The sequence below is a fragment of the Naegleria fowleri genome (assembly GCF_008403515.1).
Source record: "Naegleria fowleri strain ATCC 30894 chromosome Unknown tig12, whole genome shotgun sequence".
Taxonomy (NCBI): domain Eukaryota; phylum Heterolobosea; class Eutetramitea; order Acrasida; family Naegleriidae; genus Naegleria; species Naegleria fowleri.
This window is the reverse complement of record NW_025407944.1, coordinates 703,013-720,148: the sequence shown is the minus strand read 5'-3', so window position 1 is coordinate 720,148 and position 17,136 is coordinate 703,013. Positions and strand designations below refer to the sequence as shown.

At 37.1% G+C, this 17,136-nt stretch overlaps 8 protein-coding genes across 8 annotated transcripts; 5 read left to right on the top strand and 3 right to left on the bottom strand.

Moving 5' to 3' along the window:
• Positions 1-39: 39 nt before the first annotated feature.
• On the bottom strand, positions 40-918 carry FDP41_012009 (uncharacterized protein; the record flags this gene model as incomplete). The annotated part of the gene is made up of 2 exons (XM_044702482.1): positions 40-433; positions 740-918. The coding sequence occupies 2 exons, from the start codon at positions 916-918 to the stop codon at positions 40-42; spliced, it is 573 nt and encodes a 190-aa protein (XP_044566861.1).
• A 239-nt stretch (positions 919-1,157) lies between these two features.
• On the top strand, positions 1,158-3,047 carry FDP41_012008 (uncharacterized protein; the record flags this gene model as incomplete). Its single annotated transcript, XM_044702481.1, has 1 exon — positions 1,158-3,047. The coding sequence occupies one exon, from the start codon at positions 1,158-1,160 to the stop codon at positions 3,045-3,047; it is 1,890 nt and encodes a 629-aa protein (XP_044566860.1).
• A 115-nt stretch (positions 3,048-3,162) lies between these two features.
• On the bottom strand, positions 3,163-4,566 carry FDP41_012007 (uncharacterized protein; the record flags this gene model as incomplete). The annotated part of the gene is made up of 1 exon (XM_044702480.1): positions 3,163-4,566. The coding sequence occupies one exon, from the start codon at positions 4,564-4,566 to the stop codon at positions 3,163-3,165; it is 1,404 nt and encodes a 467-aa protein (XP_044566859.1).
• A 444-nt stretch (positions 4,567-5,010) lies between these two features.
• FDP41_012006 (uncharacterized protein) lies at positions 5,011-7,761 on the top strand (the record flags this gene model as incomplete). Its single annotated transcript, XM_044702479.1, has 3 exons — positions 5,011-5,653; positions 5,783-5,853; positions 6,013-7,761. 3 exons carry the CDS (start codon positions 5,011-5,013, stop codon positions 7,759-7,761), a joined length of 2,463 nt encoding a protein of 820 aa, XP_044566858.1.
• A 167-nt stretch (positions 7,762-7,928) lies between these two features.
• Positions 7,929-9,350, bottom strand: FDP41_012005 (uncharacterized protein; the record flags this gene model as incomplete). The annotated part of the gene is made up of 1 exon (XM_044702478.1): positions 7,929-9,350. The coding sequence occupies one exon, from the start codon at positions 9,348-9,350 to the stop codon at positions 7,929-7,931; it is 1,422 nt and encodes a 473-aa protein (XP_044566857.1).
• Positions 9,351-9,535: 185 nt separating this feature from the next.
• On the top strand, positions 9,536-10,297 carry FDP41_012004 (uncharacterized protein; the record flags this gene model as incomplete). The annotated part of the gene is made up of 1 exon (XM_044702477.1): positions 9,536-10,297. One exon carries the CDS (start codon positions 9,536-9,538, stop codon positions 10,295-10,297), a length of 762 nt encoding a protein of 253 aa, XP_044566856.1.
• A 753-nt stretch (positions 10,298-11,050) lies between these two features.
• Positions 11,051-11,530, top strand: FDP41_012003 (uncharacterized protein; the record flags this gene model as incomplete). Its single annotated transcript, XM_044702476.1, has 1 exon — positions 11,051-11,530. The coding sequence occupies one exon, from the start codon at positions 11,051-11,053 to the stop codon at positions 11,528-11,530; it is 480 nt and encodes a 159-aa protein (XP_044566855.1).
• A 52-nt stretch (positions 11,531-11,582) lies between these two features.
• Positions 11,583-16,954, top strand: FDP41_012002 (uncharacterized protein; the record flags this gene model as incomplete). The annotated part of the gene is made up of 7 exons (XM_044702475.1): positions 11,583-13,900; positions 14,011-14,409; positions 14,596-14,972; positions 15,053-15,073; positions 15,153-15,938; positions 16,059-16,335; positions 16,483-16,954. The coding sequence occupies 7 exons, from the start codon at positions 11,583-11,585 to the stop codon at positions 16,952-16,954; spliced, it is 4,650 nt and encodes a 1,549-aa protein (XP_044566854.1).
• Between the last annotated feature and the right edge of the window lie 182 nt (positions 16,955-17,136).

The window sequence follows — 17,136 nt, the reverse complement described above, 5'->3', positions numbered from 1 at the left end:
TCTGAATCAACAGTTTCATGTTCCAAAAAAGGGCAACAGTTATGATCTGGTATTGTTGAAATAATTTGCAATGTCTGAAATAAGTTTAGAATGAGCTTCCTGCACTGAGCTCTCCACAAATGATTTAAATATCCACCACGTTTCACCTCTCAGCACCTCTATGCATGAAATGGCGACCTTTTTTCCATGTTGTATGTTGGCAGAATTTTTTGAAATATTGGTCGACTCCACAAATGTCAAGTTGGCGATCAAATGACCCAATTTTAACGGAAATGGTACCATCGAAATAATTTCATTTCGAGACGAGTCAAATTGTTGTTCTGCACGCATGGTGACTGTACGGATATAGGTTGAATTTCCGAGAATGGGAATTTTCTCTGAGAAATCAACAGTTCGATGAGTCTCGTTAACAAACACAATGTTGATCTTGTCACTGTGAAAAGTTTTTACATCAAATCGCAAATGAAACAGAACAACAAGGAATAAATACCAAAGCAGCAATCAATAATCCGATCAATAATAATAAATTATCAAACAATCAATAATTCACAAATAGTGACACCATTAATTTGGATTTTTTAAATCCACATATTAATTTTCAATAATCCATATATATTTGACAAAATTCAATCCGAATGATAGTAATAACATTTTTTTTCAGAAAAACAAATTTCATCATCGTTTCCACACCTTATCGGTCAATCATTCAAATGTGCAAATATATCACATGAACACTCACACAAATGGTTGCAATTTAAACATGAGGGTCGTTGTCTTCAACACTTCAAAGGCATCTCTAGCACTCGAAAATTCAAAACTAGCCGTAAAAGTCTGTGGAGAAAGTGGCACTCTGGACATGGAAAAAGCCACCAAGACTACAATCAAGCCGAACCACACCACCCACAAGGATTTGAACATTTTTTTTTGAAAGATCGCACACCAAATGAGTGAAATAAGTTTACAACAAATTTAAGTCTTTCTGGGATTGAGTTAGGAATTTTTACTGGTTGTAGTTGTTGTTGTTGTGGAGGTTGTTGATGTTGTAGTAAGAGTGGTTGATGTGGTTGATGGAGAGTACAGAAAGAAAGGTGAAAAGATGTTCCAACAAAAAGTGTCCGTTATTGTTGTTGTTGAAACATCAAAAAAAAGCCTTAAAAATGTCTTCGTCGGCGAGAGGCTCTCCCACGAAGCCACCACCTTCTTCTTCTTCCTCATCAACCACAACCACAACAACCTCTATGGTGAATCCAACCACCTTGAATTTTGCAGCATCTACCTCGAGTTTTTCAATGGGATTTAAATCTTCGGGATTTCAAGGCTTGTCGTTGCCGTTTAATAGCGTGGTGGCTCAACAACCCTTGTTGGGAGGAGGATCATCAATTATTTCTACAGATCCGAACGATCCCAATTCACAATATCACTCCAATCATCATCATCAAAATTCATCACGATCATCAAACTCTTCATCCACACCTTCTTCCTCTCCGCCACCCACTATGAATTTTGGATTTATTGAATCCATCTCAACAAAATCAAGTGCAGTAAATAGCAACAACAAATCGAACAATCCTCCACAAAAACCATCTTCTAATTTATTTTCCAGTAATAATCATCACGATCGTGATTCATCACCAAATTCATCATTGAATTCATCATCGAACGCCACCACTAACAAGACGTCCTCTCATCACGAAAATGAATTGGAATTTCTGAAGCAACAAATAGAAGAAACAAAGGAAAAGTATGAAACGTTCCGAAAAGGTTTTCTCATTGAACGCAATCAACGACTCAAAACAGTTCATGATCTGTACAAATTCACAAAAAAGATGGAAGTGCTACAGAAACAATTATTCGAGAAGGACTCTGCTCTGCTCGTTCTCACGACTGAGAATGTCAAATTGAAAGAGGAAATTTATGAGATACAAAAATTTGGTGGAAGCAACAGTACCAGTACCTCAAATTCTGTCACACCCTCTGCACAAGCCAATCAAACAAACTCTACAATCTCCAGCAACAACAGCAATGGAGAGGGTAAAAAGCGCCAAGGTTTCCTATTCACAAAGAGGAGAAATCTGTCATCGGACGCTGCTGACACGACCAACAATTCATCCTCCAACTCGGAGAACAACAAGAACGAGTTTGGTGTCACGGATTCACCCTCCAAGATCAACAACAATGAAAGTAAACTCGATGCAATCCAAGAGATGAAGCACTGGAGAGAGCTCTACAGAAAAACACAAAATGATTTGAAAAAGAGAGAAAAACAAATCAGCGATTTACAATCCCAAGAACATGTTCAAAAACAAATGCTTCAAGAAATTCAAAGCAAATATCGAAGTATCGAAGCTACACTTTCAAAACATCAAGACCAACTCAACAGCTTAAAATCAGAATTATTTGAAAAAGAACAATTGAGCATGAGATTACTGAACGAAAACGAATTTTTACAACATCAATTAACCATGGAGAGGACAGAGAACCAAAGATGGAAGGATGAATTTTTAGAAAATTATAAAAATTTGGAACAAACAGCAAGTTCTCTAAACAGTGAAATTGAGAGAAAGGATTTGGATTTGCGACGACTCTCAGAAAAGTGCATGGAATTGAAAGAACAGTTGAATTCCGTTCGCTTGCAAATTCGAAAATTCAAATGCAAACGTATTTCCCAAGGAGGATTGGCAAGTAAATTTGGACTTGGTTCTGCCACAAAACAGGACGCGGCAATCATTTTACACAAGAATCCAAGAAATGGTCTACTGTGGGTAGACATTAAATTGAGATCAAAAGATGACAATCTTGACTTGAACAATGCCATTCATTCAAATATGATGCAGTCACATCCTCTCACATCCATCACAGACATTGTACCTGATGTCCATGATTCTAAACGATTTTCCATTTATTTCTTTTCGAATGCAACAGCTAGTCCCTCAAAGAATACCCCCAATGCTGTGATAGAAACGTTTGAGTGTTCGAGCGAAAGCGAACGAACCGAAATCATGCAAGGAATTCAAGAATTCATCAGTATTGCAGCACAATCAAATTAAACCGGACTGAGCCAATTGATTTTGTCATTCATTACTCTATAACATCACGCTTATCTAGTTAATTGGTTCAACATTAGTTGTTTCAATGTCACCCCTTTAAGTCAACACTTCAAGGTCACCAATAGCCCATGTTCGAGAACAAGGAATTTGACAAGAAGCCTGTTGTTTTTTCACTCTTTTTTCGCCTTGGAATTAATGGAATAGTTTCTTTCTTCTGAGCGAGTGCAGTTGCTTGTAATTTGTCCTTCTTGGTCGTGGTGGTTGCTTCTTTCTGTGCTGTCCTGCTGTGTTTCACCAATATTGGATCAAAGACAACATGATCAAAAGCAAATGGATGATACATTTCAGTGGAAGGATCAAGCCATGGCATTCCCATTGGATTATCTTGAAATAATTTTCGATCGGCCTTATTATTGAAAACACTTGCCACTTGCTTTGAAAACTCGTATTGTCTCTGAATTTGATAAGACAAATGCTTGCTCTCGTCTGCATTGGGAATGACTTGATGTGATTTGCTTATCAAACGATTGGAGGCCAGTAATGATGTTGAGGGAATGTCGAGACCTTCATTCAATGTGTGACCCTGAAGTAATGCTATTGAAGCATGTTGGGCATTTCCTCGTTTTAGTCCTCGATGATAAAGCATGTCCATGACGGTATCCACATACTGTTCGAGTGTCACTGTGTTCTTGAGAGACACGGATTTGTATTGTTCAAAAATTTTTTCAATAAAATTGTCATCCTCTTGCAACATTAAACTCAATTCTTGTCGTATTAACTCTTCTCTTTGAATGGACTGATGAGACAATAAATTTTTGAGAGCATTGAATAATTCCACGTCACCACTATTGAAGTCCACAGGGTTCAAATTTCTAGGCATGTACATGGTCCTGAAATTGTGAATTTGAGAAGATGATGCAAGATTTTTCATTGTGCTACTTGTTTTCTCTGAGGAAGAGGCTCTATTTCTTCTTCCACGAGAAGTCGAACGCGAAGAGAGGCCATACTTCTTCAAAATGTCCCTATTCTCAATTAGAGGCTCATCATAGGATGCTGCGCCGCTCCCTGAATTTGAATCAGCATCACCAGTGGAAGTATTACCTAAATATTGATTCGTTAATAATTGATTTTCCTTGTTTAAAGCTTGTTGTTTACGGTCTATCTGTAATTCAAATTTTTCATCTGGAATAACCAGTGCGTTGGGAAAAGGCCCTTCTGCTTGTTGATGAGAATACGAATTCATTTCGACGATTTTCTCTCTCCGATCCAACACCTTGTTCCATAAATAATCATAAAATAAATATCCTTTCTTTTTCAATTGATGAAAATATCCAATATCATCATCACCGTAATTATCATGAATATTTTTTTGCTCTTGTTTTACATTTTTCGGCATATTATTACTATGACTCAATGAATCATGGAATGAATTCTTCTTCTTCTTTTGTAATTCCTTCTTGATGATTTTAAAATCTTCTTCAAACTCTTCGGAATGAGAAAAGGCAGAGGAATCATTCATCCTCATCATGGTGGCATTCCGAACATTTAAATTCAGAGCATTCACAATATGATCTTCCATTCTCACTGCAGTTGGTACATTTTTTTGCAAATGTTGAACTTTCCAATTCTCCTTACAAAGATTGATATAACTGTTTAGGCTTTGTATTTATTGGCGAGATCTTTCGTACTAATGAGATTGAAAAACGGAGTTTAATTGGTCCATGAATTTTTGATGGTTGCATAGGGAAAATAACGGAAAAATTGCGGACTTCACTTTAAAAAATCATCCGAATTTTGCACGCAAACGATCACCAATAATTTCTCTCAAAACTCGTTCTTGTTGATTGCTGTTCTGTCGTCTTCTGTGATTCATCACTACAGTGTCCCTAACTCTATATCATCATCACCATCCTTTTTCCCGCTCTATTTGTCCTCTTCTATTCTCTTTATCATCATCATCATCATGATGAATAACTCTTTATCGGACAAGAATCATCATCAACCTTCCCATGAGGATAATGGTAGAACAACACCATCTTCTACTTCATTATCAATCGCTACACCACCACCACCAAGCCTTTCTCATCATCACCATCATCACGAAGAGAAGGATATTCCGACATCATCTTCAAGCTTGATCCATACCAACATCAACAACAACAACCACTACATCAACAACACTAGTCCCATCATGATCCCATTAGCCGGATTCAAGCCTGGTTTCATTGCTCAAAACAAGTGCTTATCCACTACCACCACCAATAATAATAATAATAACAATTCCAACCATGCCACCACCACCACTAGCCTTTCTTCCGCACACACCATTCAAGTGATGAATCCACAAACACAACAACCTTCCCCGTTGATTAGCACCCGAGCTCGGGTGGTGGTGGTGGCCAGTGATCAGGGAGAAGCCAGTCAAGAATCTTTGAGTGGAGCCGTGCAGCAGCAACACGACCCTTCTCCAACCATTGAAGGCAAGAGTGTTGGTGGTGGTCCTCATGATTTTCATGGATCAACCATGTCTCTTTCGGTAGATACTACCTCCTCACAACAACCTAGAATGGCATGTACACACTGTAGGAGATCTCATCGTAAATGTGGTATGTTGTTGTTGTTATTTGAAATGTTATTGGATTGAAAACGAACATTTGAATTCACATTATGATTCTCATGATGTGTGAATATGGATTCAAAATATGTTGAATGGTGAATGGATTCAAAATTTGCAGACAAGCTACATCCATGTGGAGAATGTAAGAGAAGAGGACTACAACATGAATGTGTATTTTCAGAGCCTAAGGTGAGTGTTTTAATTTCCACTCATTGCCTCATTGATCTTGTTTTGGTGTCAATATATTGACAAAATTCCCTCACTAATTCTAATATATATTGCTAACGTACATACACATGTATTCTAATACACATATATATTTATTACACATGTTTGACATTGTGGTAGAAACGTGGTCCAAAATTACGAATTTCAGAAAGTGAAGAAGCCACTGTGCTCAATGTCTCTTCTTCTCCAACACTGAAACAAACACCACCACTACTGCCACAACAACAACGAAAAAGTAATGAACCCAAAAAGAGGAAATTCCCCAATGACCATTCACAAACTGCTGAAATTACTTCTCCGACCTCAGCAACAACTCAACAAGCATTTAAACTAGCACCAAACCAGCAATATTATTCAACAGCAGACATGTTTCCTCTCAGTGGTCCTGGAATGACACAACAACTCTATCCACCACTACCAACATATTTCTCGACTATGTTTGAAGATGCACTTTTAGGTCGAAAGGAAATTGATAGAAGAAATTATCTCTTACAAATGGTTAATATTTCTCTCTCACATAACTTTGACAACAATTCAAACATGTATCAAATCGAGCCAAGTTTAGATTATGTCATGCAACTTTTCTTTAGAGAGGATTTCATTCATTTTGTCGTTGAATGTTTAGATAACAATCATCGTGACATGTTAAAAATATTTATCAGGGAGAGGGTGTTATTATGGATTCAGCAACGAGTGATGAGTGAAACATTCTATCAGGGTATTTACTATGCTTTCGAGGCGCTCTTCTTGAAATATCACTGCTTATTTAAATTATCCATTTATGACGACAATCGATCAATATTGCTCTCTGAAAGTGAAAAGAGTATCAAACAATGTAAAAAAGAACTTTTTAAATTTATGGACTCTGCTCAGATCGGAAATGTCGAAAAAAGCTGCTGTTTCATGTGGGCATCTTTTTTCAATCAAATTCTAGATGGAAATAATGAATTGAGTGCAACACTTTCACGGTGCGCTCTCGAAAAGGTGCAAAATGATATCACCATTCAAATGCAACAACATTATCCAATAATCTCAGAATTTTTGAACATCATCTCAAAACAATATTTATTATTTACCAAGTATTTACTGTGCTCAGATATTCAACAGGATCTTTACAAATTACAATCATCATCATCATCAATCAACAATGCTTCGAGTTCGTTCTACTTTAAACGACTGATATTGAAGGCATTGCAATTAACTTTTGTATTTCGTTACACAAGCTCCTATCCTTATTTGTTTTTGGGAGAATTTGAGAGATTGGTAAAAAATCATGACACATTCTCGCCACTCACAATTCAGCCAGCAGCAACTACGAGCACGCCAGCTTCGAGCTCTTCAGACAACATGATCGTGACGAGCAAAACAGTACGACAAACATTACTGGACATGGATTGTTGCATTCCAAGAACGACCACTGAATGTTGGTCTTTCCTTGCACAAGTGAATCAACAAGTCATCTCGACCAACTCTCCCGACATTTTGTTTTGGCAGTTCCTAATTCAGTATTTGAAAACGAGAATGGTGCTGACAGGATTTTCTCCTCAATCGCAACAACAGCAAGACTTGAATTTTGAGCAAATGAATCATAATCTGGTGTGCCACCTGAAAGCAATCATGGATACTTGCTTTGGTGTCTCTCCAGTGTACCTCTTCATCACCTTAATATGTGTGAGGGATTTACTGTTGAATTTGAGCTCCTCAATTCCTTCTAGCGCTAAAGAGGACTACAAAAAATTCATGACACATTTGACAACCTCCACTCGAGAGGGTAATCACATGCGAGCATGTGGTAACTTGTTTACTAATCCGCAGAAAGAAGACATTATCGAGTTGTTGAATATAGCTGAGCAGAAATTTAAAATATAATTAAACAATTCGAACATTTTCATAGTTCAATAATTCACATAATATGTAATTATTTGAAATTATTTTGAAATTATATTGAATCGTGCGGGATCAGATTATAAATTATATTTTGAAAAACAGTGTTCGGCTTCACTGCCAACAACTGGCGAACCTACTTTGATTATGTCTCACACTCCATAGTATGGAATAGTTTTCGTTCTCTTTGAGAACCAAACATTACGTTTTCCAGTCGTTCGAAGATGTGCCACAATGTCATCCACAGAAATATTTTCACCAACAAAAATTTTTGGAGTGGAGGACTTAAAAAATATGCTTGCCAATCCTTTGCTATCTTCCAAGATAACAACCTTATCAAAGAAGGAATCTAAAATGTGACGAATGGATGGTGCATCATCCGCGGTTAGCTCTACAATAATATTGTCAATCATGTATGAAAGAGTTCTTAAAGCTCCTGTAAAAATATCATCAGTTTTTTTCGAAACATCAACTTTCAATAAATTAATATGTGTATCGGTCGAGAAGTAATCTTCGTCAAGAGTAATTGTCTCCACAGAGTCAGGAGTCATTTCATCAGTATCGAAGGGTGCAGTGACAACATTAGTCAAATCAGCAACGTATTTCTTCGAGTATTCAATTCGTTTGCCAGCCTCTTTCCACACAGCTAGATTTTTCACCGTCACCAATTTGTCAATATCATTCAGAGAGGCTGAGCTCATCACAATTTGTGCCATTTGTGGTTGAATTTCGTATGCAATAACTCGGCAACCATGCAAAGCAGGCAAAATGGTATAAAACCCAGCAAAAGCTCCTATATCCACAACAAGACATCTTTTTCGTGTTCTCTTTGACTCTTCTTTAAAACTAGCAATCAACATTCCAAATAATTCTTCAGTGGCAGTCTCCCAATTTCCATATTGAACTATATGTTTCGAAAATCCTGAATCTCTATTTGGATTCAAAACTCTCAAATAAAATGATGGATTTGTGTTTGTTTGTACAACATATCCCACCAATCTAGAATTCTTTTTATCATTTCTATAAATTGCGTAAAGTGACTTGGGACCTCCGCTCATCATAATTGCATACAAGATCCAAAGACTCAATACACACAAAAAGGAAATTAAAATTATTTTCTGATAAGGAATTACAAATCGTTCCAAAAACGTAATTTTAGACAAGGACTTGACTCCAAAACACTTCCTCAATAAATTCCTTCCAATTCTCGGCACAATTTGACAACACCACGAATTTGAAATTCGTTCCACCCAACTCATTGAAAAAGCCTTCACCATCACTGCTGATTTTCCCGATGAAAGATTTAAAAGATGATCATGATGATTTAAAATGGGTATTCTAATTTGTTCGGGATCATTACTCGGATGATGATGATCGGAAGAAGAAGAAGAATTCGATGGACGTGGAATCGGTTGAATGGGATCTTGTTCCAAATGAGAAGATCCTCCTCCACCACTAACAGTAGTACGATGTTGAACAGAAGCATTGGTAGTACCACTCACCACCGATGAGGAGGAGGATGAACCAACTGTTGTGTTGTTATTGTTGTTGGGGGTGTCAGTGGTAATAGACATTTTTTTCAAAGATGACGAGATTGGAAGGAAACAACAGTAATTATAAAGAATGAAACACTGTCTTGTTCAATCACTGAAATATTATTGAATATTCAATAAAAGTGAATTAATATTATTATTCATGAGGGAGGAGTTGACAGAAGCCATTCTCATTCTTCTTCACTCGAGTCTGAAATTCAAAAAAAATGTCTCAAAAAGTGGTTGCTGTGTTTGGCGGTGTGGGTCAATTGGGAAGAAATCTCATTCGGGCCATCAAACAGAAAAATTATGTGGCCATCTCGATTGATTTGAGAGAAAATTCCGATGCCGATCATTCCATTGTATTGAAAAATCAATTGGATAAAAACACTCCAACAATGGCATTAAGCCTTCAGGATGGCTCCGAGAATGAACAAGTCCTTTCTCAGAATTTACAAAATATTTTGGGCTCTAATAACCAAAAACTTGATGCAGTGATCAATGTTGCTGGAGGATTTGTGATGGGATCTTTGAAAGAGAAACAATTACTTTCTCAGGTGGATGCCATGTGGAAAGTGAGTGTTCAATCATCGGTTTTGAGTGCTTTGTGTGCAAGTGCTCATTTGAAGGAAGGAGGTTTGTTGGTATTGCCAGGTGCTGCAGGAGCCTTGTCACCCACACCACATACTATTGCTTATGGATTGGCTAAAAACTCGGTTCATCATTTGGTAAGAAGTTTGGCTCATCCAAAAGAATGTGGATTACCTGCTCACACCACAACCATTGGAATAGTTCCATCCATGTTGGATACTGAAGCTAATAGACAAGCCATGCCAAATGCTGACACTTCCACTTGGACACCACTCGACCATGTTTCAAATGAGCTCATTAAATGGTTGGAAAGCTCATATACTGAGAGACCACCTTCTGGATCACTTGTCAAGATTGTCACAACCAAAGGAAACACTGAGTTTATTGTGGAAAAGTAAGGGACGAGGTTTCTGGCTCACCTCTGTTTTCCGTGCAGTTCTGGAAGTGTCTGAATAATTTTTTGATATTTCTGTCATGGATTAAAACGTGTTCTGAACCAATTATTCTCTTCGTTCCTTCTGTTCATGAATCAACAACAAACAAACAACATCTATCCCCCTATACACACAACATGTCAGCTCACCCAACCAAGGAGAACTCAACAACCTTGGGATCCTTCTCTCCTTTTTTCGAAATGATCACATTAACATTTTAAGACCGAGGCGTCAATTAATTTACAGTTGTTGATTTTAAATTGTTGAACTAACCTTGTGTAGGCACTGATAGGTGATCAGTTCGTGTTGTTGTTTCCGTTCCATTCGCTTCTTCCATTCCAATTCATTTCCAGCTCTCTTCGGATCGGATGGTAACAAGATTCCAATTCATTTCGAGCTCCGACAGCGGCCGAAAAAAACAAATTCATGATTTCTTCCTCTTTTACTCCCCACACACCACGTTTGTTTAATACCCAGAGAGAGAAAGAGATGACAAAGACCATTCATGAAGCTAGACTTGGAATGATAATACTGTTCACACGGACGATGATCATCCTCTTGGTTTTAGTAGTAGCAATAGTAGTAGTAATACTCAACCCGAGGATCGAGGCTTCTTCTCCCGAAAGGAACATTAAGAGTTCTTCACTTTCTACAAGAAGGATTCAGGAGCAGCATTTCAACAACAAACTCAACAACGAGAATCTATTGTTGCCTAATATGAAACAAATACAACAACAACAACAGGAGGGTCCTTTTTCTCCTCGTCCACCCTTATCACCACCACCTTCTTCAAGAATTTGTGTGAATGGAACCACAAGTTGGATTCAAGACATTTGTGTGAATCGACAAGACATTTCATCCTCATCGATTCGACCTTCGTATTGTAAACACATCAATCCCTATGTGGTTCCATATCCATTTAGTGATCATGATTTTCACAAGATGGAACTTCGTCCTGATTGTTTCGATCGTGTCACAGGAAAACCAAGTGATGATTTACAGAGTGCTGAATGTATCACTGTGCAAGCCATTTCTTCCGCTGAATTTGGACCTTTTAATGTGGAAACAACTAGTAGTGGTGATAATGGTGGTGATGCTGTTGGTGATGATCGTAAGAATGGAACGATGGTACTGACCACTCGCTCAAAAAAGATATTCCTTATTTGGAATGAATACTGGAGAAATTTATGCCATTGATTTTAACAGTAATGAGCTCTTTCAATTTTTAGGTGTGAATTCGTCAAAGAACATGAATTCTGCTCAAAGCGATTCCATTTCTAAATTGGATGCATTTGTGTTGGGTGTGAATCGCACTGCTGCCTATGTGGTCGCTGCAGACAAGCAACAATATATGAGAATCTTTTTTGTGGATATTATGAATCCAACAATGAATAGTAAATTATGCAGAAGAGAACGAGCAGATGGAATGATTGAAGATTTCAAATCGTTTCAAGTCGGAGAGGATTTGTATTTGGCAACTCTCCTTTCACACAAGTCCTCAAAAATCAAAACTTTGAAATTCTCAAAATTAGGACTTGACTGTCATTTGGAAATGAACTCGTTTGAATATACTTTGGATTTGAGTTCAATGGATTCTTCAGAGTTGAATTTTTACATTTTCACACAATCCATGAACAATACGGACAATCATTCTCCTTCCATTTATGTGAGAGACATGCAAACAGTTGAGAGAATTCTCATCGTGTTACAAACTCCAAAAACCATTCATATGGTGAATGTTGTGCAAATTGATCAGGTAATTGAGATTGGTATGAATAAGAGTCTCTCGTACTTGATGTTTTCACTCAATTCTGAAATGCTGGCCAATGACTTTTACATTTCTTCAAGTACAGTAATTACAGAAGAGTTGAGAAGAATGGATTTCTCCGATAATACCACCACATGCACCTTGTCGGAAGATGAGAAATTATTTCCTTCACAAGAGGTTCATCTTTTAGTGACACTTTATTCCAACACTCTCCGCATGAATCGAAAGAAGGGAAATTTCTCCAAGTTAGTAGTTAGAAATTTACCAGAATTTGCTTCCTATGTGCCACCTCAAGATTACAATACGACTCTCTCTCCTGTCTCTCGAAACACATTTTGTGACATTTCGGAAGGATTCTACTTTGATTCGATCCAACAAGAATGTTCCCAATCTCATGAATATGTGATTGAATTACCTTCTAAGGCTCTTCAAATTCACTCTCGTTTCATTGATTTACCTCAAATTGTGAAAGATTATTTAACAGCAGCCACGAAACAATCCAGTGAACAAACAGAGAAACTTTTAAAAGGAATTCAATTCCTTTGTTTAACAATTGCTGGAGGAGATGTGATGAATCCAAGCAAACCCTTTCATATGAATCAATATTTGCAATGTATTGAAACCATGACCAATCGGACATTGCAATTGAAATGTCAAGCACAAGCTTTTGGAGCTCTTGGAAAAGATTCTTTGAAAGAAATGATGAATGACTATTTGCAATATAATGTTTTTATTGCACTCGATAATCATGCAGTTCTCATTTATGGAGTTCAACAGAGATTTTGTGATCGAATTTCAAAGGAGTTGATTGTGAAACATTTTAATCAATTTCAACTCATTGGAAAACCCATTCACACCTACATTTCCTCAAATGGACAACACATATTTATTTCCATTACACGCAAAAAGTGGGAAATTGAATCTCTCAGGAGATACCAAGAAATTTGTGACATTCTCAACCGAGATCCTGACAATGCCTTCCTCAAAGATTACCGAACGAGTTGCATCAAATCTCCACCAAAACCCGTCAATATTAACACCTTTGGATTTTACATTTCGAGTTGTTTTCCAGGAATGTATTGCCCAAGTTTAACAAGGAATGAAATGTACTCTGTGGAAGATCGTTTCTACACGGAACGACCCAACGCCTTATTACCATGTCCAAAAGGAAGTTTTTGTACCTTGGGTTCGAAACATGAATGTCCCTATGGATTTATTTGTGACCAAGATCAAATGAATTTACCGAAACCATGTACAGACAATCGCTACAATTGTGCTTTTAATGGATTAACAGAACCACAAGCACCTCAAAAAGGATTAATGACTCTCGCTCCGTATTTTCCTGAAATTCCAATTGGTCCTGGACTTTATGTGGAAAGAACAAGTGACATTGATTTGAGTATTCAGAGATGCAAGAAGGGAGATTATTGTCCATTAGCAAGAGCTGTGGATAGAGGAACCTCTTTTCAGACCATTGAAACCACTGCTCAACTCGAATGTCCAAAAGGAACGTTTTGTGAACACTCACAAGTCATCACTCCAGAAATTTGTTTCTGCAATGCCACTTTTTGTACCTATTGTCCAAATGCAAGTTACGTGGAGAGAGCATGTCCTGCTGGATACTATTGTTTGGGTCCCTCGAATATAAAAACATGTAAACTCACTCAATATTGTCCAGAAGGAACGTTTATTCCACAAAGATGTGAGGCTGGATATTATTGTGAAAATCCTAAAGAAAGAAAGAAGTGTCCGAGAGGTTACTTTTGTCCCTCAGGTACTGTTCGACCTCATCCTTGCGGGTATGTTGAAGTGTGTGTGATTGTGTTTTTGTGTGAGCCAAGTTCATCGTCTTGGATCTATTTTACTATTTTTGGATGAATGGAATTCAAAATAATTTGAACACGAACAGTTGGCTTTCATTGTGTTCCGAAGGTCAATCGAGTGTTGGATTTAACATTTTGGGTTTCTTTTTTATTTTCATTTGCTTAATTCTCGTCTTTTCAATGAATGTTTGCATCAAGTATGTGAGAGCAAGAAGAGCCAAAAAACGAGATTTGAAAGAAAAAGAGGAAATTGAAATGCATCTCTCTTCAATGAACACCAATGTGAACAATAGAGAAGCTCGAACAGCCTACGCCGATCGAAATATGAGTCAACACTATGGTGCAAATCATTTGGGTGTGAATTTGGAATTTGAGGATTTGTCACTTACGGTTGAACAAGCAGGAGAATACAAAATTGTTCTCAACAATGTCTCTGGAATCATTAAGCATTCGGAATTGACAGGAATTATGGGATGTTCTGGAAGGTATGTTTCAAATAACAAACAGTTTTCATTCATTCATTCATTCATTGAATCACACACATGTTGTGAATGATATTGAATAATTAAATGATATCATTCACGAATATACTACCTTTTGATGGACCAATCACGGATTTGAAAATTGCAACTCTTCTTTAACTTATCCACATGAATGTTCCTTCCCAAAAGTGGTAAAACAAGTTTTATTACTTCACTCTCTGGAAGAGCCTATTATGGACAACGCACAGGAAAAGTCAAGCTGAATGGTCAAGAGAATGATTTAACTCGATTCAAAAAGCTTGTTGGATTTGTTCCACAAAATGACATTATGCTTCCTTCCATGACTGTTTATGAAACTTTGTATTTTGCTGCCAAATGTCGATTGGATAAAAGCAAAACAAATGAACAAGTTGAGAATTTGGTCTCAAGTATCATCTCAGTATTGGGATTGGAGGATGTGAAACATTCATTGATTGGAGATGAAAAGAAGAGAGGAATTTCTGGAGGTCAGAAAAAACGTGTCAATATTGGAATGGAATTAGCGGCAGTTCCAAGTGTCTTATTTTGTAAGTTGTTAATAATTTCTCATGCTCTTGACAAGATTATTTCATCATTCATTTGGTGTGTTTACATGTATGAAATGCAGTGGATGAGCCCACAAGTGGATGTAAGTTTTAAAGAATTCTTTGTGACAAGACTTGTCAAAAACAATGTTCATGAAAATACGAAAATGATTCGACGAATAGTGGACTCTTCCACATCGAAGGAAATTATTGAAATTCTTAAAAGTATTGCTGTGAATCAGCATTTAACCATTGTCACTGTGATTCATCAACCTCGATATGAAATCTTTACCATGTTCCATAAAGTCATGCTTCTTGGAAAAGGAGGAAGAATTGTCTATTTTGGTCCAAGTGTGAAAGCAATGGACTATTTTGAGAGCCTCGGTTTCAAACCACAACCCAATGTCAATCCAGCAGATTTCATGCTTGATATTATATCAGGAAATGCCACGAAAGAAGAACAAGAGGACTCCTTCTTCGATCCAGAACTATTATTTGACATGTGGGAAGAACGAGCTCATTTGTGGAGTGGAGAGTTGAATTCTGATGAAACAACTGAACTCGACTCTTCACCGCTCAAGAAATCTTTAACGAACGTGGTAGAGTTCGAAGAATCGAAAAACAATGAAGTAGTGGACCACCCATTGAATTCTTCAAATATTTCACATCAAGAAGAAGAAGAATTCTTACATGAGGCATCTCTCTCACCACCTCGAAGAAAGAATTCCATCATGATAGACTGTTCCTATACAGCTCTCCAAAAAGAACACAATTCCAGACATGTGAGCTATTTGTCACAATTCATGATGTGTCTTAAAAGATGTCTATTTCAGAGTACAAGAGAAATCAAATCTTTTGTATTGGATTGTTTCTTGGTATATATTGCAGGATTGGCCATTGGTGTGATCTTTTACGACACACGATATATTGGACCACCATTAACTGAAATTATTGAACAATGTCCTGAAGGTAAGTGAATGACAAGAGTGCACGGTTTCAATGTTGTTTATGATCATTTTCTGTAATGTTTGATACTCCTCGTTGATTCATTGATACTCCTCGTTGTTATCTTTGTCTGGAAAATCAAAGTGATGAGATACAAGTGCGCTCTTCCTGTCGATGATCCAATTATCACAATGGGAGCCATTCTCTCCTTAGGATTATCATTATGTGGTGTGATGAGTTCTTTAAGTAATTTTGGAGATGAAATTGTGGTCTTTATTAGAGAATACGAAAGCAATATTTCACCTCTCATGTATTTCCTTGCGAAAAATATAATGCAAATTCCAATCATAGTTTTAACTCCTGGAATTTTCATTTCAATATTTTATATTATTAGTAACCCTCAGGGTGATGTTTGGCAGTAGTAAGTAATATTGATGGTGAGTGTGAGAATTGTTGGATATGGATCGAATATATTCATTTTGAATTTGATGTGACATTTGAAATTCTTTTCACAAAATGTTCATACCACTCACGTTACAAATAATGTCATCTTCAAAACAATCAATAGCTATTTGGTCCTTTTTCATGTCAACTTTGTGAGTTATGGCATTGGTTACCTCCTGTCAACACTCTTCCCCTCCTCCTTTTCTAAAGTAGCAGGAGTTGTCTTTGTGGTGATTAACAATTTAATTGCAGGAATGAGACCAACCATTCCTCAAATGAATGACATGTTCTTTCCAATGCCATATATTTATTCATTGTCCTATCTTCGTTATGCAACAGAAGCTCTCTATTTATTTGAAATTAAGAAATACGCAACTGTTTATTCAGTGGAGAGTGGAATGGAATTATTGGGATACTCATTTTCAGATCAAACCAAGTGTGTTTGGGTTCTTCCATTGTTTGGAATATTGTACAGAATTCTGGCTTATCTGTCACTCGTCATGTTACCTCCTGGTGTCTATGTGAAAAAGTTGTGGAGATGGTTATTTAATTTCAAATCTCATGTGAAAAATATTAAGGAAAAGTGGTCGAAATAATAAGCAAGTATTAAGGGAGGTGTGCCAGAGCCTAAACAATCAACTTTTACCAAACAGGGACAAGTTTCACATTTCAAAACCTGGATCTTCTCCAAACAATTATCTTAAAGGCACCTCGATGAAAGTACGACCAACTGTAATTAACTGGCAGTTTTGGAATGAGTTAAGTATAAAGCATTAAA